General features: G+C 41.4%; 2 protein-coding genes and 1 pseudogene across 7 annotated transcripts in view; 1 reads left to right on the top strand and 2 right to left on the bottom strand.

Moving 5' to 3' along the window:
- The window catches only part of LOC101527274 (phosphatidylinositol N-acetylglucosaminyltransferase subunit P), a 355,044-nt gene extending 345,282 nt beyond the window's left edge, over positions 1-9,762 (bottom strand). The window contains exon 1 of the mRNA XM_058667082.1: positions 9,197-9,762. Coding sequence (XP_058523065.1) covers positions 9,241-9,645 — 405 coding nt within the window. The 5' untranslated portion in view covers positions 9,646-9,762 and the 3' untranslated portion in view covers positions 9,197-9,240. The remainder of the gene's footprint in view (positions 1-9,196) is intronic.
- WDFY3 (WD repeat and FYVE domain containing 3) overlaps positions 1-22,642 on the top strand; it is a 210,556-nt gene that overhangs the window by 13,928 nt on the left and 173,986 nt on the right. For all 6 annotated transcript variants that reach the window (XM_058667081.1, XM_058667078.1, XM_058667080.1 and 3 more), the window contains exon 2: positions 20,694-20,981. In XM_058667081.1, coding sequence (XP_058523064.1) covers positions 20,802-20,981 — 180 coding nt within the window. In that variant the 5' untranslated portion in view covers positions 20,694-20,801. The remainder of the gene's footprint in view (positions 1-20,693; positions 20,982-22,642) is intronic.
- LOC118759088 (U2 spliceosomal RNA) lies at positions 316-421 on the bottom strand (annotated as a pseudogene).

Below are 22,642 nucleotides of genomic sequence, written 5' to 3'. Positions count from 1 at the left end.
GCCAAGTATCACTACTGGCTTGAGAGGTATTCCCTCATCCCCAGAAAATGGGGAGTCTATTCAGAATTTACTTTGTTTATATCATTTGGATAATCACATACCTTTGTTTTTAATGTTTACCATTTCTATGGATATATATATATATAGTTTTTTTTTTTCTTGTTACCTATGAAACAGTAAGAGCTGTGAATCACCGTAGAAAAAAAGTATCTGGTTTAACTATACTCCAATTAAGACAGTTTAAGAAAAAAACTGGTTGATATTCAAGTATTTTAATTATGTAATATATTCTTTTCTACATAAAACAGATTTGTTGATATTTGCTTAAATTTAGGAGTATTGTAAATGTTTAATAATATTGCATTTAAACTTATTAGAACAGATACTGCACTTGATCTTAGCCAAAAGGTTGAGAAGCGATAATAATATTTCTTTTAAAAAACTATATTTGGGCCCGGAGGCATGGCCTAGCGGCTGGGGTCCTCGCCTTGAAAGCCCCGGGATCCCATATGGGCGCCAGTTCTAATCCCGGCAGCTCCACTTCCCATCCACCTCCCTGCTTGTGGCCTGGGAAAGCAGTTGAGGACGGCCCAATGCGTTGGGACCCTGCGCCCACGTGGGAGACCAGGAAGAGGTTCCTGGTTCCCGGCATCGGATCGGTGCGCACCGGCCCGTTGCGGCTCACTTGGGGAGTGAATCATCAGACGGAGGATCTTCCTCTCTGTCTCTCCTGCTCTCTGTATATCTGGCTGTAATAAAAATTAATAAATCTTTAAAAAAATAATAAACTATATTTAATGAAGGATAGACATAACTCTTCTAAGACATTTAGTGTTATCTTTTTTTTGTGATTTTGTTTATTTTGGAACAGTTATGGAGAGGAGAGTTAGCGATCTTATATTTTTAGGGTCACTTCCCAGGTTGCCTCAATGGTTAGTGCTGAGCCAGGCTGAAGTCAGGAGCCAGGAGCTTCATCTGTGTCTCCTCCATAGGTGGAAGGGTCCCAGACACTCGCATTCTCTTCCACTGCTTTTCCCAGGTACATTAGTTGGGAACTGGTGGAACAGCTAGGTCACAAATAACTACCCAGGTAGGATGCCAGATTTGCAGACAAGTGTTACCTGGTATGCCACAATACAAGGCCCCAGTGTTCTCTTTCATTAGTATGTGTTCTTGCAAAATGTCTTGTGTACAGGTGTTTTTGCTTTCAAGAACAAAAGTGTTATAATACAGATTTTATCCTATATCCCAGTCCTTTTTTTAAAAAGATTTTATTTGTTTTTATTACAAAGTCAGGTATACGGAGAGGAGAGATAGAGAAGAAGATCTTCCGTCTGATGATTCACTCCCTAAGTGACTGCAACGGCCGGTGCTGCGCCGATCCGAAGCTGGGAACCTGGAACCTCTTCTGGGTCTCGCACGAGGGTGCAGTGTCCCAAGGATTTGGGCCGTCCCCGACTGCCTTCCCAGGCCACAAGCAGGGAGCTGGATGGGAAGTAGAGCTGCTGGGATTAGAACCGGCGCCCATATGGGATCCCGGGGCGTTCAAGGCGAGGACCTTAGCTGCTAGGCCACGCCGCCGGGCCCTATCCCAGTCCTTTTTGATCCATCACTGTTTTTAAGTGAAAACATATACTCATTTTTTATGTGAAAGACGTTTTTTATATGAAAAATATTTTTATGTGAAAAACATACATTTTTTAAAGAAATATTTGTTATTTCAAAGGCAGATTTGCAAAAGGAGAGGGAGAGACAGAGAATGAAATACCTTGCAACTCCTGGTTCATTCCCCAACTACCTGTAAATTCCAGGTGCTATGCCAGGCCAAAGCGAAAACCTGGAACTCCATCTAGGTCTCCCGGTTTTGTGGCAGGGAACCAAGCATTGGGCAGTCTTTTGTTGCGTTGCCAGAGCTATAGCAGGCAGCTGGATTGGAAGTAGAGTAGTCAGGACTCATAACTGGGTTCCAGTAAGGGATACCAGCAAAGTGGTAGTTTAACCCACTGTGTCACAAGGTTTGTCCCTGAAGATAGATTTTTTTAAACATTTAATTATTTGAAAGACTGAATTAGGGAGAGAGAGAGAGAGACAGAGAGATCTTCCATCTCTGGTTCACTCCCCCAAATGACCACAATGGTCACAGCTTGTGCCAGGCTGTAGCTAGTAGCCTGGAGCTTCTTCCAGGTTTCCCATGCACTTGAGCCCTCTTCCATTGCTTTCCCAAGCTCATAAGCAGGGAACAGGATTGGAAGAGAAGCAGTTGGGGCTCAAACCAGCACTACACCAAGTGGCTTGACCCAGTAAGCACATAACTGGCCTTGAAATAGATCCTTTAAAAACAACTATGGAGGGTTAATAGCCTGTTTTTGCCTCTTCCCTTTCTCAGTGATGGGCCTCCACAAACTGCACAAGCACTAGTAATGTAAATATCCATGAGCAAGTCTAAGCCTGTGACACAGACACTTGAGAGCAGTGTGCAAGATTCTGAGAAAAGCAAGAGTGGAAATTAGGTTTTCTACTGGTTTGTATTCCAACAGTAACGTATCTACATATCTGATAACGTAGTTGTTCTTTTAACTTGTTTCCAGCAGGTGTAAAGGGAATGTTTTAACCAGTTTTCATTGTGGAGAAGTGTCTTTGGAAGGAAGGAGGATTGTTTTGGCTCACAGTTTTGGAGGTTCACAAACATTAGGCAGGCTTGTTGGTCTGGTGCCTGATGAGAGTGATGCTGGTGGAATGCATGCAGAGAGCGGATCTCATAGCAGGAAGGAAGCAGCAGGAGAAGCCAGGCCAAATGTGTCTGTAACAGCCAGCTTTTCACCAGAGCTAATTTCCATGGAGATGCCCAACGGCCTAAAGACCTTTCCCTGGACTCAGTTCCTAGATGTTATAGATCAAGTTTCTATCCTGAACCCATTAACCCTTCAAATAAGACAGGAGCAGGCTCCTAATACACAGGAGTCTGTGAAGATAGTCAGTCTGTTATCCAAGGTGTAACAGTGACATTTGCCTTTTTTGATCAGCATTTCTCTGAGTACCTTTTTAAACATTTCTTCTTGTATCTGTGGTCTTCAGGTTGCTTGTTCACATTTTTTTTCTTGTTTCCATAGGAATACTATATTATTTTTGATTAGGGAGTGGTTTATGAATTCTAAATTCTTTTTTTTCATTAATATTTTTATTTTGAATTTTGAATTATGTGGTACCTTTTTGTATAGCCTGGGATTCCCCCCCAAACTCCCACCCCCGTCAGATTTTTCCCATTTTGTTACAATAGTGTAGTCCTTCATAAGGAATCATAATTCTATCAGTGTCTTATTTAAGTGTACCCTGACATTGTTGGTACAGACAATGTCAGACAGTCCAGCATCCCATTGTGTACACATGTCCAACAGTTTCATTGGGAATCCATCTTTCGTCTGGATGCAGGTATGCATGTTCCATTATACCCCCACGTCTGTATACGATAGACCGCAGTACTCCATCACTATACATTACCATAAGTGAGAAACCATGAAACAAGGTCAACAACTGGTATGAAAATTCTGATCTCTTGTGAGTTTTAGATGTTTTATATATATTCTCCAATGGAATTTTTCTATAGAGAATGATCTTGATCTGCTGCTTCAATCACCAAATACCTCCAACAGCGGGGGCCATGCTGGCCAAAACCAGGAGTACTTTCCTTAATCTTGGTCTCCCATGTGGCTAAATGGGACCCAAGTACCTGAGCTGTCACCTGTTGTCTCCTAGGGTATCTTTTAGCAAGAAACTGGAGTTGGAAGTGGAACTGGGATTGAACCCAGGCACTCTGATAATGCAGTTTTCCAAGTAACCTTTTAATGTCTGCACCAAAATCCATTCAAGGTTCCTTCTTTTTAATTGATTTTCAATGTTCTTCCCTAAACCAAATATTTAAAAAATGAAATCATACATTATGTGTTCTTAGCTTTTATATTATTATTTAAGATTATTATTATTGAAGATTTATTTATTTCTTTGAAAGTCAGAGTAACAGAGAAAGGAAGAGACAGATAAAGATCTTCCATTCTCTGATTCACTCTTCAAACGGTTACAGTAGTTGGACCTAGGCCAGGTCAAAGTTAATAGTTTCATCCAGGTTTCCCTTGTGGGTACAGAGGACCAAGAATTTGGGCCATCCTCTTTTGTCTCCCAAGCACATGAGCAAAGAATTGGATAGGAAGTGAAGTAGTAGCCAGGATTTGAATGAGCTCCCAGGTGGAATGTAACATCACAGATAACTTAACCTGCTGCACCTCAATGCTTGCAAGTCATGTAAACCAAAATATTTGATTAAAATAGGGGCTGGCATTGCTTATAACAGCGGATTAAGCCACTGCTTGTGATGCTGGCATCCCAAATCATAGTGGCTGTTTGTGTCCCAGTTACCCTGGTTTTCTGCCAGTATGTCTGAGGAAGGAGTGGACAGTAGCACAAGCACCTGGGTCCCTATCACCCATTAGAGACCCTGGGATGGGAGTCCTGTCTTCTGGCATCAGCCTAGCCCAGGACTGTCTATTGCAGCCATTTGGGGAGTGAACTAGTTGGTGAAAGATCTTTTCTGTCTCTCCCTTTCTCTATGTCATTCTGCCTTTCAAATAAGTAAATAAATTCCTAAAAGAGAATGTCTGTTATAGCCAAAGCTGAGTTGAATTGAAGCTGGGAGTCAGGAGCTTCTTCTGGATGTCCTACATGGGTGCAGGACCTCAAAGCCTTGGCCCGTCCTCCACTGCTTTCCCAGGACTGGAGCAGCTGGGACTGGTATGGTGCCCATATGGGTTGCCAGTGCTACAGGATTATCTGGCAGAGGATTAGCCCACTATACCATTGTGCTGGCCCCTGCTTCTCATTCTTCCTGCTGATGTTCAACCTGGAAGACAGCAATGATTGCTCAGGTACTTGGGTCCCTGCCACTGTGTGGGAAGCTTGGATTGCATTCCAGCCTCTTAGTTTAGTCTGGTCCAACCCCTGCAGCTGCCAGCATTTGGAAATGTAGCCAGTGGATAAAAGTTTCTGTCTGCCTCTCTCTGATTTTTATTTTCTTCCTTTCAATTAAAAATTAATAGATAAACACTTTAAACTACATAGTTTAATGATTTTTAAGCTTTGTGATTCTATGTCATTGTTTCCTGTCTTCCTATGTTTAGCACTTTAGAAGCAACTATTGTCATTCTTGACTTGAAAATTCTTAATCAGTTTTACACTTATGAGAAGACATTTAAAAATATGATTAAAAATCATAACCATTTTTTTAAAATCTGCAGATAGTCCCATTGTTATATTTCGACTCATAATTTTTCAACTTTACAATAGTACAAAAACAATGCACATTTACTGAAAGACAAACCTTGAGTTTCAAATAAGGATCTTTTTCTGGGCTAGGAGAAGTACTGCGCAGTTGCTGTGAGCCCAGCTTTTAGTCAGCCCAGTTACTGGGCAAACAGTCGCTACTCTCTGGGTTGTTGCCCAGCTAAGAAGTTTGACGCTTTACATGTAGTAAACACTTTGCAACTTAGGGTCCTTTCAACTTAGGAAGGGTTAATTGGTATGTGAATGTAAGAATATCTAATTACACATAATTGTCCTTTTTAAAGATTTTTTTTTTTTTTTAAGATTTATTCATTTTATTACAGCCAGATATATACAGAGGAGAGACAGAGAGGAAGATCTTCCGTCCGATGATTCACTCCCCAAGTGAGCCGCCACGGGCCGATGCGCGCCGATCCGAAGCCGGGAACCTGGAACCTCTTCCAGGTCTCCCACGCGGGTGCAGTGTCCCAATGCATTGGGCCGTCCTCAACTGCTTTCCCAGGCCACAAGCAGGGAGCTGGATGGGAAGTGGAGCTGCCGGGATTAGAACCGGCGCCCATATGGGATCCCGGGGCTTTCAAGGCGAGGACTTTAGCCGCTAGGCCACGCCGCCGGGCCCAAGATTTTTTTTTTTAAATTGGAATCTCAGATATACAGAGAGGAGGAGAGACAGAGAAGATCTTCCATCCACTGGTTCACTCCCCAAGTGACACAATGACTGTAACTGTGCTGATCCAAAGCCAGGAGCCAAGAGCTAGGAGCCAGGAGCTTCTTCCAGTTCTCCCACACAGGTATAGGGTCCCAAGGCTTTGGGCCATCCTCAGCTGCTTTCCTAGGCTGCAAGCAGGGAGCTGGATAGGAAGCAGGGCTTGCAGGATTAGAAATGGCGTCCATATGGGATCCAGGTGTGTGCAAGGCGAGGACTTTAGCCACTAGGCTAGTGTGACAAGCCCACACATAATGGTTTAAATTTTAAAGATATTTTGTTTAAATGTTCAGTTTTGGTTTTTAGGAGAAATCTGGGTTTATAGCTAAGTGAGTTGTCATATTTTCTGACTCAATATTTATACTGTCAGAGTATTTTAGCAAATGATTTGGATAAGTTTACTGATAAAGACAGGTCAGGAATTTTCAAAAATCTACAGCAGTTATGTTTCATTTAGGATTAGGGTGTCTTTGTGAAATGACCAACTGTTTCAAGGATATAAAGTTGCAGTAGCCAGGGGTTAGAGCTCCACAGCTCGGGTTAGAGCACTGGCTTTGTAAAGTTGGCATAGCTACAGTAGTGTCAGTGACTTGGTGTGTATTATACCAAGCTCATAATTATATGAACACAAACCAACCAGCATGTCCTGGAATAACTTATTTTGTTCATAGAGTCATCTTGTTTTTTACAATGTCATTAATAAGGAAAATAAAAAAAAAATCTAAAAAGTAACCTATAATTTCTTTATTCTTAAGTCTTTGATGTGTGTTCTCCACATGGGAAATTGTAATTTTTAGGATATAATTTTTGCAAAACTTAAAACATACATGTTTATTTTATTTTGATTTTAAATAGAATAATACATGAGGAGTTAGAGGATAAAACAAAACTTTTATCTTCTTCCTTTGTGTAGAAAAATTTATTTTATTTGTTTTTTTAAAGATTTATTTTATTTGAAAATCAGATATACAGAGAGGAGGAGAGACAGAGAGGAAGATATTCCATCCATTCCCCCCAAGTGGCTGCAATAGCAGGAGCTGCGCTTATCTGAAGCCAAAAGCCTGGAGGCTTTTCCAGGTCTCCCATGTGGGTGCAGGGTCCCAAGGCTTTGGGTCGCCCTCAACTGCCCTCCCAGACAACAGGCAGGGAGCTGGGTGGGAATCTTAGCTGCCGGGATTATAACCCGCACCCACATGGGATTCTGGCACAGGCAAGGCGAGGACCTTGGCTGCTAGGCTACCACACCAGGCCTAAAACTTTATTTTCTATAGCTTATATTTTGTATGCAGTCATTTGAATTAGAAGAGAGTAGTTGCATATTTAAGTTTAAGTTCCAAATGCTAAACTTGCTAGCAAATATTGACACTAGACTTCAGTTAAGGCTTTTGCCCTTTTCAGCAAGTGCAATGGAGCTGGTAATTATCATTAGTAACAGGGGAGAAGCGAAATGACAATGCCAGCTGGGTAGAATTGACCCTACCAACCCAAGAAGAATAGCAGTGTTCTTTAGATACTTAAACTTGATTATGGAACAGAAGAGGGAAAAAAAAATACCCTGAAACCATCAATTCTTCACAGCCAGGAGGTCTGTGCAAGTTTATCCAAGGTAGCAGTTTGTTTATTTTTTTTTCCTTGCATTTCTTCTCAGAGGAAATGAGAATGTTAGGAGAAAAATAAAGGAAAACTGATTGTATTTTGCCAAATTCTTTAGTAACTTGTTTCCCCAGAAATTAAAAAGGTAATGGATTTAACATATTTTCACTATGTCTATAAAATATACTATAGCTGAGTGGTAAAAATAGCATTTCTCCTCATTCTTCCCTCCAAATATTTTTTTTAAATAAATGACGTGTGATCAACAATGAAACAGTGTAGTTGGGATAGCTCCGATTGTGGGCATCCGTTTCGTGTTCAGTATGACGGATGACACGGAGATGTAGTTCTCACTTTTCTCCTCTCTGTTGCTTAGGAGCTCTTCAACTTTCAGTTCTTTTAGTGAAAATATACCCTGGGCATGGGAATATAAATATATTCTTAAATTGCCTTTGTGGAAACCTTATTGTAAAAAAATGATAAACGGTACTCTGATTAGCAAACAATATAAAGGCAATAATCACTGATTTTTGTGGTTTTAATATCCATATTAATATCACCTTGTATATCTTTCATATACTTGTAAGAGTTTCCAGTGTTTCCTATACTTTCTCATAACTCCTATTAAATGAATAAAGATCAGATTGTGTATATATGTCTCAAAAAAATTGAGAGAGAGTAGTTGGTGCAGAAGATAAGCTGGGTGTGAGCAGCAAGGCCCTCTGTCTCACCCTAGCCATCCATTGGCTGAGTACGGTAGGCAGCATCTTCTAGTGTCTGTGCCAAATACAAACAAAGCTGCCTGAGAGATCAGTGACCTGACCGTAGGCTGTTTCACAAGCAGTAGAGGTGGAATAGCTCCTTCCCTGGAGGTAGCTCCATGCAGCTCTACAACACACTGAGGAATTACCTTTCTGGGGGTAACTGTTCACTGTGTGCCTAGTCCTGGTAGAGGGGCATAGGTAGGTGTGCAGGTCTTTCTAGGTGATGAAAATGAGTGTATGTGATTGGAGATGGTGGAAGAGACAAGCAGAGCAAATGAACAGGCATTCCCCCAGAGAGCTGTCTGAAGGCAAGACTTCCAGTTCCGTTTATGCTGCTTATGAACAAGTCACCTCTCATTAATGAAACACCTGCCCTATAGGAATGCCTTGAATACTGCATGAAATAATGTTTTTACATGCTTCATAATTATCAACACTACTGTGTAAACATGTGTATATCAGACAGAAACATAAAAGCAGATCTTAAGAATCAGGTTTTTATTTTATGATCTTGAAGACTGCATTTTAGAAAGAAGTTGACTACATGGCCCCTTGAGGAAATACAGTGACAGCTGAATTCAAACCGTGAAATAAAAGCGTTCTGACAGGCTGAGAGGCCTGGGAGAATATTTGCCTTGGAGGTAGTACCCTTCCTTAGAGAGTATGTTGAGTAGGAACTGTACTGTCTTATTTATTTATCTTTATTGTATGTTTTTGATGAAGAAAGAAGAGTTCTTTTTTTTTTTTTCTGATGCTTTAGTTTTTTTTTTGTTTTTTGTTTTTTTTTTTTTTTATCAGAAACATATGAAAGTTTATTTATATGTCTAATGTTATTTTACACCCGAATCAGTTTTCAGTATAAGACCTTTTGGCTGTGAGAAAGAACTTCTGGTTTACTTCACTAATAGGAATATCCCTTAATGCTGGGATGGCCTCATCTTGGTATTTCTTCTGTTGTTGATTTTTAGCATAGTTATCTGTGATCGTATGAATGGAGTTGAGTGGAGAGGTACTCATCATGTTAACTCCAAGCAGGAGTACATAACCGATGACTATAGTAATCAGGAGGTACACGGGCAATGCAACTGCCCAGTATTTTTGCGGCCAATATGTCAAGCCTAATGAGTTTAGCCAAGATTCAGGAATAAAAGCCCACACGAGATAAAGTATGAAGCCAAACTGGGAGCTTAGGAAAAGAACAAAACCATAAATCGCTCTTTCGGGCAATGGCGACGGTGAATTTTCCACCATTTTCCCTGTGGCTTTGGTCAATCAGGGCGCAGGCGCACGGGCGACCCTCGCCCTGCAGGCGCGGGGGCCGGCGGGATCGCCCGGCTGGCGGCCGCGGGGGCGGAGCCGCGCGGTGCCCGTGCGCACGCGCGCTGCTGATGCTTTAGTTTTAAGAAAACACTTCACAGGGGCTGTGTTATTTTCCACCTGCGAAATATTGATGATTTCCATGGTCCCATGCCATCTGTGAATAAAGACAACATCTATACAGACTGAAACAGAAAGGTAGAATACAGTAGAAATGTGTAATGTACTGTTACCATTTGCTTTGTGTACTTAGTAAAAAAAAAAAAAAGCAGGAATTATTGTATATTTCCATAAATCTCATACATAAAAGCATGAACTTGTACAAGGCATGTGACAGTTTGTGAAATGTAGCACCTCCTCTATTAAACCTCAAAGGGAGAAATTATAAATGCCACAAAATCTCCTCATGTTTGCTACTCATATTGTCCCATGTTTCTGGAAACAGCCCAGAAATTTCCTGTTTATTGACCTCAGTCTTCACTGTGTGTGTATGTTTGTGTGTGTGTGAGAGAGAGTGAGCAAAATGAAAAAAAAAAAGTTACAGAAACACACATATAAGCAAAATAATTGTATTAATTGGTCTGTGTACAGTTTGGTAGGCTTGTTTTTTGTTATTTCTTGTTAAATGTTTGTTTTTGTCTGCTTGAATGGCAAAGTGGCAGAGAGAGCAAAGAGAGATATTGTTAATCTGATTCACTGTGCAAATTTCCACAACCGCTAGGAATGGACCTTGAGGAATACAGAAGCCAGAAACTCCATGCCGATCTGCCACGTTGGGGGCAAGGATCCAAGCACTCGAACCATCACCCACCGCCTCCCAGGATGCATTGGCAGGGAGCTGGATTGAAGGGAACGTGAACCAAAGTGGTTTTTTTTTTTTTTTCCCTCTTTTTCTCTTCTTTCCCTCTCTTCATCTTGCTCCCTCTTTTTAATCTATTTTTTTGCAAGGCAAAGTTACAAGAAAGAAAGGGAGAGGCTGAGTTCTTCCATCTACTGATGTACTCCCCAAATAGCCACATCTGCTGGGGCTGGGCCAGGGTGAAGCCAGGAGCTTCATCCAGGTGTCCCACGTCAGAACAGGGGCCCAAGGACCAGGGCAGTCAGTAACGAGGAACTGGATTGGAAGTGGAACGGCCAGAACTTGAACCAGTCCCCATATGGTATAGATGGTGCTGCAGATGGTGCTGTAGCCCACTGCATCACAGCATTGCCCCCTCCCAGGAAGCTTTCTTTTTAAAAACTGTGTCTTAAATTCTACAACATACTGCTTTCACTTTTAAGTTCTAAGAGTCATCCATAGTTTCATGTAGTTAGTGGGAATTTACTTCTGTGTTAACTTTCAATTAAGTTAATATATCCGGAATTTATGTATGCCCTATCGCTGGACTGCTATTACTCTCAGGTTTTTGTAGTTCCGCCTGGGAGTGGACTTGCTGGTCCACTTGGTGTGCACATGTTCAATCTCAGTAGATAGTATCACTCTCTAAGTACCTGCTTGTCCACATCTTCGCCAGTTTCATTTCGTCACATTGAATATTTGATTAAAAAGTGATATGTTTCCTATGTCGCTGCTGTGAGGTTCCAATTCCAAAAACCAGTCTGAAAGATTTAAAATCATAGTGTCTGTAGAGCTGGCTCCCTCCCAGAATCTTCAGGTAAGACTCCGTCCCTTGCACGTTTCAGTGTCCTGAAGCCGCCACATTTCCTGGCTACAGACCACACCACTCTCACTGCAGCTTTCAGTCACAACTCTCACCCTCATTGTCACTGTCACTCTCTTCTGTCTTCCTTTTTGTATTAGTTTTACTCAGATGATATCAGATACTGTAGAAAAAATCTGAAGGACCTCAGCTTAATCATGTTTGCAGGGTCTTTTATCCATGTAAAGCAGTGTGTTCACATGTTATAGGGATTAGGATATAGACAGACTTGTGGGAGCAGGGAGTGTTATTCTGTCTAACATAAATACTAGGTCACTGTTGGAATACTTTGTGTTTCTCACATTACTAACTAGGTAGTACAACCTTTCAGGTATTTGTGGTCATTCATGTTTCCTTTCCATTGAAATACCTGTTTGTCTTTATTTTTCTATTGAGTGTTGTTTATCATTGATTTGAACATACTCTGCATATTTTGGATCTAACGATTATTTTTGTTGTTGCTCATTAACTTTAAGAACTGAAAAGTACTTCTTTTCACGTTGGCTTGTGTTTCCTTTTTTCTCAATGGATTTTGTATATGTATTTTAGGCACAACATAATGTATGGTTAATATGATAGATACTGTACTATCTATTAGACTTGTTTTTGCTTTATTTTTAAATTATTTACTTATTTATCTAAGAGAGAGAGAGAGAGAGAGAGAGAGAGATGTTCCATCTGTTGCTTTATTACCCAGATGTTTACAATAGCCAGCTTTGGGCCAGGCAAAATCAGGAGCCAGGAGCTTCTTCCAAGTTTCCAACATAGAGGGTAGGGTGCCAGGCACTTGTTTCATCTCTGCTGCTTTTTCCCAAGCCATTAGCTTGGAGCTGAATTGGAAGTGAAGTAGTCGGGACTTGAAACTGACACTTATATGGTATGCTCTGCAGGCGGCAGCGTTACGCACTGTGTCACAATGCTGACCTTTGGATTTATTTTTTTATTAATTGACATTATGTGCACCTGGGCCATGTCTCATTGCCTACCAGAAGCATCCACAGGAAGCTAGCTCAGAAGTGGAACATCTGGGACTCAAACCGGTGTTCATATAAGATATAACCTGGTGTCACAGGTTGGGAAATACTGGTAGCTTCTCTATCTTGCTTGCATTTATACCACTCACATCTAAATGATTACTGTTACATTTGGATTAACATCTATACTGTTTGTGAGTGTTGTGTGTGTGTTCTACTTTTGTTTTTCACTCTCCCTTTTCAGCCTTCTCATATATATGTATATTTTTTAAGATTTTTTTTTTTATTGGAAAGGCAGCTGTACAGAGAGGAGATACACAGAGAAAGATCTTCTGTCCACTGCTTCACTCTGCCAAGTGGCCACAACAGCCAAAGCTGAGCCGATCCAGAGCCAGGAGCCCGGAGCTGCATCTGGGTTTCTCACGTGGGTGCAGGGTCCCAAGGTTTTGGGCCGTCCTCAGCTGCTTTCCCAGGCCACAAGCAGAGGGCTGTGTGGGAAGTGAGGCTGCCAGGATTAGAACTGGCGCCCATATGAGATCCCGGTGCATGCAAGGAGTGGACTTAAGCCACTAAGCTACTACACTGGGCTCTGCCTTCTCATATTTTATCTAACAATGTTTTATAGACTTTATTTTAAATCTTTCATTTGCATATCAAGTAAACATTAAACAAAATATTTAGTAGTTGCCCCAATTTCTAGCATATTTTGTATCTATTTCTATGTGACTTCAAATAACACTGTATCACTGGGGTTGGTGCTCCTGTCTTAAGACAGTGTTCCCAGTTCCTCTCTCCTATCCCTGATGGCTAATGCTGCTCACTTATTCAGAACCTATAGTCACTCAAGGTATTCTTACCGTTTCCATATCAAACACTCAGTTATTTCTTGGGTCAGTTATGAATAATAAAGGATTTACTATAACTTCGTTGTTCCTTATCCAATGTTTCTTTATTCCTGTAGGTACAATTTTCTGACCTTTATCAGCATTTTCCTTTCTGAAGAGCGTTTAGCTTTCCTTGCCCAGGGGATCCCTTCACAAAAGTTCTCTCACATTTGAGTGATCTGAGGAAGTACTCATTTTTTTATCATTCTCATGGGAGGCTTCCACAGGAAGTAGAACTCCAACAAGTTTCATGGGTGGGGATTTGGCACAGTTTAACCCTTCAAACTCTTCACTGCTTCTCACTTGGCTTGCACATTTTCCATGCAAAATCCACTGGAATTTTCATCTGTGTTTTTTCCCCCTAGGTCTGCTGAGATTTTTTCAAAATTTTTCACCTTCCCTTTGGTTCTGTGCAGTTTTGATATAGTACGCCTACACGTGTTCTTTATTTGTCTTGCTTGATTTTCTGAATTTTGATTTGTTGTTACCAATTTTGCAAATAATTTTGTTGCTTTTACTTTATATATGCTGCTGCTTCCATTCCTACTTTCTCTGGAAATGTGTTTCAACCTGTTTCAGAGACTCTCTGCTCGGCCTCTTCCAGACTCCTGTGGCGCCTGTTAAAACGTTCCTCCTACCTGCAACTGAGTTTTTTGTTATAGTACACTTTGTTTTGGGTCCATTTAGGAGCAATTTTCTTGTAATGTTGAAGTGCAGAATGGAGACAGACCTCTTTTGTGGCACTAGGTTTACTGTCTGTTTTAGTGGGCCTGTGGTCCTGGGCTGTCCACTGGTCCTGGGTGTGCCCCCCGGGCTTTGCTCCCTCCACCCCAGTCTTCTGTATCTCAAGTGAGAGGGAAGCCCACAGATGCAGAAATGGAAGACATGTCTTTCAGCCCCATTCTGGAGATATCTTTGGCCTGGGGAGAGTAGCCTTTTCTTTTGGCCTCATTTTCCCTCTCCGTCACAGCCCACAGGCAATATCCCTCTGATTGTCACTGTTATGGGGTGTGAGTCCTGGGACTGTGGCCCCAGGAGTCTCCTCTGCTGCGCATCCTCTGCTTCATGTCCTGCAGTTCTTTACAGTAACTGCTAAGGTGATACTTCTGTAACCGGGCAGGACATCCACCCCCGCGTTCTTCGCTAGCATGCACACCAGTGGAAACACGAGCAATGGTCTGAGCTGTAGGCTGAATAAAGAAAGGAATCTATTGGAGGTGATTCTCCCAGGAGCAAGGCGTTCTTGTATCAGAAACCAAGAACCCAGAGGAGCGCCTTGTGGTTACAGGTTCCATAGTGCTTGTTTCTGGGAGAGATACTCATAACCATTGAATTTCTTGGATTCCCTCGGGAGTTGTTAAATTATTTAAAATGAATCAGACAGGAAACAGTCAGCTCGGACTCACATATACCTTACTAAGTAGGACACGAAAATAAGTTATTCCTCACTGGGAAATTGAAGATTTCTCTGCACAGCCCTCCTAAAACTGTTCTGCGCCTCAACTGTTGACATATGCCTTGTTAGAGTTATAAGCCAGTTTGGACTATCCTGAAATTCTCCAAGTTCAGTAAAAATTATGCTTCAACACTATAAGCTGCTAAATATAAAAATGAAAATAGACATGAGACAGCTGAATAGTACCCTATAGCTAACAAGGAACAAGGAAGGAGCAGGGAGAGAGGGAAGTATCATTATATTCTTAAATTTATATGTATGGACTACTTGAAATTAAAAAGTAAGGTAGACATTATTCAGGATAGTTGTGGTAGGCTTAGGGATCATTGCATTGGACTTTGACCTTGGAGAGCTGGGATTCAACTCCCAATGCAACAAAGGAACATGGGAACTTATAACTAAGGAACAGCTTGGGGGCAGGTGGATAGAAATCACTAGGAAAAAAAACTTCAGGGTAAGGGAGAATTCTGGATAAACCTGTGTGTCTAATACGGAGAGAGACAGATATATCTATCCACAGATTCACTTCTTCAATGGCAGCAACAGCCAGGGAGCTGGAGTGGAAGCAGGGCAGTAATGGGATGTGAACATAGCCACCTGTGCTGTTTGCGTTCCACTGGGACACTTGCTGAAGGCTGGCCAGGGTAGTCAGACATTCATCACATCAGGAATGGGTGTTGCATTAAAGAGGGTGGGGAAATGATTAAACAAACATGGCAGAATTCTTAGAGGAATTAGATCACACCTAGCTTGTAAGATAGTTCTGAACAGCCTGGTTAGAGTGTAGTTTAGGAGAGAATTTTTGTCACTCTAGCTAATGGTATAGATCCTTTTGTGTCTGATAAATATATATATACGTGTGTGTGTGTGTGTGTGTGTGTGTGTGTGTAGATATAAAACTCTGATTTAGTACTTTATGTCTAGTTAGATGTTTGTCCTGCGATCATGGGAGTATTTGAAAGTGAATTGAACGTTGATGAGGACATCTTCAGAAAAAATCAAAGAGATTTCACATTATAATTATTACCTGATGTTAAATAAATAATCATGATAACTAGAGTCACATCACAGTTTCTAAGGACTTTGCAATTTAAAATAGACAACATGAGTTAAGTCAGTGAAGGGCACCTCTGGACTCTGGGCAAGTTCGCTTTCACTGTTGAACTTTGAATGAGTTGTTTTTATCTTGCATCTCTTCCTTAAAGATGGGAAGCAATTTCATGTACATTGGGAACCAAAAGAATATGAGTTTTAGGAATATAGCAAAAAGCAAAAACTTGAAAACTGAAGACTTAAGACTTGAAACTGACAATATAAAACACTGATGAAGAAAATTAAGACACAGATAAATGGAAAGATACCCTGTGTTCATAGATTGGTAAAATTATTGTTGAAATGTTCAAACTGAGAGCAGATTTAGACTAGCAGTTAAGACGCCATTGGCAAACAGTCACAACAGTTGTGAACAAGAAGATATCTGGAGGTATTACAATTTCTGATTTCAAAATATATTGCAAAGCTGTATTACAATGTGTTACTCATGGACCTGGCATAGTAGACTAGTGGCCAAAGTGTTTGTCTTACATGCACTGGGATCCCATATGGACACCGGTTTGTATCCTGGCTACTGCACTTTCTTTCCAGCTCCCTGTTTGTGGCCTGGGAATGCAGTTGAGGATGGTCCAAAACCATGAGACACAGAAGATGCTACTGGCCAGTTTAATTCTGTTGTGGCCACTTGGGGAGTAATCAGCGGATAGAAGATCTTTCTCTGTCTCTCCTTCTCTCTAAATCTGCCTTTCCAATAAAAATAATTCTTTTAAAAAACATATTACAAGGCTGTAATACTCTTAACAATGTGTTGATCACATAAAACACAGGCATATAGACCAGTGGAGAGGAAGTTTCTAGAAAGAACTCCATGCATTTACATTAGCTGATGTTCAACTGAAGTGACAAGAACTTACTGTAAGGTATATACTGGGTCTAAAAAAGTTCATTCAGCACAGAGTATGAGTGAGCTGGGCCAGGGAAACGCTAGTCCATCAACTTCCAGTGAGTCTTGAGAAGTGTTCTAGAATGGTCAGATAAGTCAGAATTTATGTATTATGTTGTGAGCCTACATTGATTGGCTTGCATAAGCAAGCTTTAAGTAAGCAGGGGTGTTCATTTCCCAACAACCAGGAATATGATTAGCTGCAAGGACCTTCAGGTAGGGTATTATCTCTGAAAAGAGGACACTGAAAAGTAGGACTACTGATGAATTTTAAGGAGAGCATTTCTGGAAATAGATAAGGCATGGACAGTTACAGAGCACATGATTACCAAAGGTTGCTGTAGATGGCTAAGACAGAACAGGCCCTTTGTACCCAATCACCCAAGACAAAATGCAATACCATTAATTGATCTATCATGTTATTTTAAGACAAATCTTAGTAGATATTTTTCTTGAAAGGTTTGCCTGGTTTTTTAGGGCTGATTTGTTCTAATTGTCATATAAATGGTATTGAGGGGCTGGCAATGTGGCGTAGTGGGTAAGCTGCTGCTTCCAGTGTCAGCATCACGTATGGGCACTGGTTTGAGTCTCAGTGCTTTACTATCTTTCTTTCTTTTTATTATTAAAGATTTATTTATTTTTGTTGGAAAGTCAGATTTACAGAGAGAAGGGGAGACAGAGAGATCTTCCGTCTTCTGGTTTACTCCCCAATTGGCCGCAGCAGCTGGAGCTGAGTGGAGCAGAAGCTAGGAGCCAGGAGCTTCTTCTGTGTCTTCGACGTGGATGCAGAGTCCTGAAGTTTGGGCTGTCATGTACTGCTTTCCCAAGTCACATACAGGGAGCTGGTTGGGAAGTGGAGCAGCAGGGAGGATCCATGGAAGTGTGCTCTGATGGGATCCCAGCACTTGCATGTGGGGATTAAGCAATCGAGCCCTTGTGCAGGGATGTGCATCCCCTCATCCCTTAGCTGCTTTACTTTCAATCCAGCTCATTGTTCCTGACCTGGGAAAGCAGCAGAGGACAGCTCAAGAGCTTGGGTGTTAGAACCCAGGTGGGAGACCCCTGATGCTGCTGTTGGCTTCACCCTGGCCCAGCCTGCGTTGGTTGGTAGTTGTGGCCTTTTGGAGAGTGAGCCAGAAGGTAGAGGTGACTTTCTCTGTGTCCCTCCCTGCCTTCCTCTCTACTTCTCTGTCTCTCTCCCTCCCTTCCCTGCAATTAGTACCTACAATAGAGTCATCCCTCTGTATGCCATGGTCTCGGTGTGGACCAGCCAATGCAAAGCCCATGTGTGTGGAGTCACATTGCACCCCTCTTCCTCACACTGGTACTAGAGTGCATCAGTACTTGCCCAGAGCCATCATTCAGTTCCCCTCATATTCTCTAGAGAAAGTATGTTTCAGATGCTTTGAAGAAACAGTGGGTAGAAGTTCTGTAAATCAAACTCCAGCCTTTTGATGATCTTTCATTTCTTTAGAAATGTCTTGCTGGCTTATGTGCTTATGCTGCACCATTTGAAATATCAGGTTATGCCCACTTTTCAACAGATTGAAAAGGCATTCATCCAAGTTCTGCATATCCATAAAGTCGTCTCAGGTTTCCTGGTTCCTGTGGAAAGGTATCATGAAATCTGCTGATAGCCTACAGTCAAGTAGTAGTTGATAGGGTAAAGACACTTTGTAAAAGCTAAAGGGTATTAATTGTCTATTTCCTCTAACCTAGCAGTTAGTTTAATTTTTTAAAGATTTATTTTATTTTTTTTTAATTGGAAAGTCAAATATACAGAGAGGAAGATCTTCCATCTTTTGATTCACTCAATAGCCGGAGCTGAGCCTATCTGAAGCCAGGAGCCAGGAGCCTCTTCCTGGTCTCCCATGTGGGTGCATGGTTCCAAGGTCTTGGGCCGTCCTCAATTGCTTTCCCAGGCCACAAGCAGAGAGCTAGAAGGGTAGTGGGGTTGCTGAAATTAGAACCTGCGTGTATATGGGATCCTGGCGCGTGCAATTCGAGAAATCTAGCCACTAGGCCACTGTTCTGGGCCCTTAGTTTAATTTTTGTAACCCCAGCTTTAGCAAAGGAATGCATTTTAATTTCTGAGTCCACACTCAAGTATCCTCACCTGACATGAGCCTCATCAAGCTCATTCTTCTTACTGTGTGTTTCTCAAGATTTTATATATTTTTCAAAGTGTTTATCACTGTCTGTAAAATGAGTTAACATGAGCTGTGTAAGTTTCAAATCCAGTTGAGAAAATGGTCTTCACTTACATGATCATTTTGACTATCCTTTGGTTATTTTGGGGGATATACAGAGTTCTGCATGAAGTTAATGGAAAATGTATAATATCAAAAACAATTTTTAAATCTAACTGTAGTCCTGAACGCAAAGCCAGATTTATGTTTGCTTCTCTCTGTAGGTTTTGTTGTTGTCATTCACAAGAAGAGATTTTTAAAAAATTAAGATATATTTATTTTACTTCAAAGTGAAAACCTGACAGAGGGAGAGACAGAGAGAAGCAGAGAGCTTCCAGCTGCTGATTCATTTCCCATGGGGCCACAGTGGCTAGGGCGCTGGTCCAAAGCCAGGAGCCAGGAGCTTCTGCTGAATCCTCCGCATGAGTAGAGTGTCCCAAGGACTTGGGCCATCCTCCACCACTTTGCTAGGCTGTTCACACAGACCTGGATCAGAAGTGGAGCACCCAGAACACAAACCCATGCCCATATTGGATGACAGTGCCAAGGCAGAGGATTAGCCCATTATGCTTCTTCACTGGCCCATACTATCACAATTTATGCTTGGATTTCAGTGTTTTATTTTGTGTTTTTACTAAACTTATCATCTTATTTCATTTTTCATGAATGTTTTGAAGTACCCATATATTGAGATATCATTTAATTCGTATATTTTTTTAAAGATTTATTTTTTATTACAAAGTCAGATATACAGAGAGAGGAGGAGAGACAGAGAGGAAGATCTTCCGTCCGATGATTCACTCCCCAAGTGAGCTGCAACGGCCGGTGCGCGCCGATCCGAAGCCAGGAACCAGGAACCTCTTCCAGGTCTCCCACGCGGGTGCAGGGTCCCAAGGCATTGGGCCGTCCTCCACTGCCTTCCCAGGCCACAAGCAGGGAACTGGATGGGAAGTGGAGCTGCCGGGACCAGAACCGGCGCCCATATGGGATCCCGGGGGTTCCAAGGCGAGGACTTTAGCCACTAGGCCACGCTGCCGGGCCCAAATATTTTTAAACACTAAAAAATTTGTCAGCTGTAAAAACAAGTTAAATAAAAACACAAAACCTTACTGATGTTTTAGGTTTCTTCTTTAAGATTTTATTTATTTGAAAGTTAACATTACACTGGAAGAGGGAGAAAGAGAAAGAGGGAGATAAAAAGAGTGACCTTGCAACCGCTGGTTTGCTTCTCAGAAGACTGCAGTGGTGCTGTGCCAAATTGAAGCTGTGTGCTGAGAACTTCTGCCAAATCTCCCAAGTGGGTGACATGAGCCCATACACTTGGGCCATTATCTGCTACTTTTCCCAGGTCGTTAGTAGAGAGCTGGATTAGAAAAGGCCAGGACTTGATATAGGATGCTGGCATCCCAGGATGCAGTGTAATGTGCTATACCACAATGCTGGTCCAGTAGATATTTTAAGATTAGGATAAAATTACTGTTTTTAACTTCTTTGTAAGCGTACTCAACTCTTAAGCAACCTATCAATAATATTATTTCTAGTCCCTTTATTTGTTGAACTTTACATGACTGGCTCAGTTGGAAACACCTATTACTTGACTGATTAATGGTTCACATTCCATGAAAATTGTGACAAAGCCCCAGTAGTGTAACTTTGAGTGCCATGATTCATAATCTGACTTTTGGACAGATTTATCCAAGTTAACTTTCATTTCTTAGTGTTTTACATATTCTGTTTAAAGCAGTAGGAGAAAATGTTGCAGACACAATTTTCTGTTTTTCAGACTGTTTTGCAGCTCTCACGTGTATGCTCGACCTGGTCCAGATGATGCTGTTTGACCGTTGACTCTTCGCTCGTTGCCATCGAAAGAGTTTATCACCCAGCAGCCAAGATGAACATGGTGAAGAGAATCATGGGGCGCCCAAGGCAGGAGGAATGCAGCCCTCAGGACAACGCCTTGGGTCTAATGCACCTCCGTCGCCTCTTCACGGAGTTGTGCCATCCTCCCCGGCACATGACCCAGAAGGAACAAGAAGAGAAACTCTACATGATGCTGCCAGTGTTTAACAGGGTAAGTCCAGGTTGCACATCCCATACCTTCCAGAACTAGATACTAGCAGAATCCTTAGGTTAATGGTAAGGCCCAGGAATGAGAAAAGAATAGACTGAGTTAGTTTTTAAAAGTTTGGCGTGTGGTAATGTGACTTAACAGGTGATCTGATCCGAATGTCCTAACTTCTAAGGGGAGAGTATAAACATACTATAAAATGTTCCAGAAGTGGTTGAGTTTTGGAAGAGGTATAGATTGTAAATTGCTACTTGTATTATTTCTGCTATATTTTTAGAGAGACTGATTTATTTATTTGAAAGAGTTACAGAGAGATAGGGAGAAATGGAGAGTTCTTCCATCCTTTACTTTACTCCCTAAGTGGCACAATGGCTGAAACTGTGCCAGGCTGAAGCCAGGAGCTTGAATAGCTGTCAGAACCTCCCACATGGACAGCAAGCGCTGGCTTCTGCTGCTTTCCCAGGTTCTTCGGCAGGGAGCAGGATCTAACTTGGAGCAGCTAGGACTCAAATCAGCACCTAAACGGGATGCTGATGTCACGGCTTTGCCTGTGACAGCGTGATATACAGATAGTGTGATATGGGATATGTGAGTCCAACATGATAACCATTCTGCTAGATCCTCACTCCTCTTCAGGTTTATAGATTCATTCCTACTTTCCATCACAATCTGCTACTGCCATTCAATGCTTTTAAACAATATTCTTGAATATTTAGTTAAGTAGACTTCCATACTAAGGAATTATTTCCTGTCCCTCCAAACCATAACATACATACTCACCAACACATGTTACCGTCCTTATCCCTTCCATGGAGTTATGTCACTTGTGTGGACAGTATTCATGCTTTGCTCTCCCTGGCTGTATTGTAAATATTCTGAGATGAACATGAAGATACACCCTCATTTTTTTCTCATTATTATAGAACTTGTTTTCCCAAGATTTGGAGGAAGTATTTCAGCACATTTTCTCTTTTCACTCTGTCTCCCCACTTTTTCTCATCCCCTCTCTCCTTCCCAGCCTTCTTATTGTTTTCCTTTTGCTCTTTGTTCCTGTATCTTCCTTCTCTTGCCTTCACAATGTCCTTTGTTTCTCACTCTTTTCTTGTTTCTGTGTCTTCTAGTTCTTTCTCTATGCCTTCATTTTTTTTTTCTTTTCCTTTCTGTCTGTCCTTCCTTTCTTCTTTTTTTTCTCATTCTGTTCCCCCAGATTGATCTCTCTGCATCTGACTACATATCTCTATCCCCAACATCACTGTCTGCCACATTAGTTCACATGATCTCTGTCTTCGGGTTGTCTTTCTTTCTGCAATTTTCTGGACTCATCTTTTGTTCCTCATTGTTTAGAAGTTTCACTGTAACATCATGATGAGGTTCTTAATCTGAAATCTGCCATTATTCAAGTCTGGAAACAATATTTTAATAATATCTCATTTTTTATATGTTTCTACTTTCTGGAGCTTCGTCAATCAGATATGAGATTTTATAGACTAACTTTGTGTTAGTGCAGTTTTAATATTCTCGAGTAGTTCTTATCTTTTAGAATTGCATAACATATCTTTTCTGAAAGTATTAAAACTTGCTTATGTTTTCTTGCATTTCCTGTGTAGTTCTGCTAGCTCCAACTTACTTTTTTGGTTTGTTCATGTTACTCTTTGTGTGTGTGT

This window comes from Ochotona princeps, chromosome 7 (assembly GCF_030435755.1).
Source record: "Ochotona princeps isolate mOchPri1 chromosome 7, mOchPri1.hap1, whole genome shotgun sequence".
Classification (NCBI taxonomy): domain Eukaryota; kingdom Metazoa; phylum Chordata; class Mammalia; order Lagomorpha; family Ochotonidae; genus Ochotona; species Ochotona princeps.
Note: the sequence above shows the minus strand (reverse complement) of the source record. Positions and strands in the feature narration are given on the sequence as shown.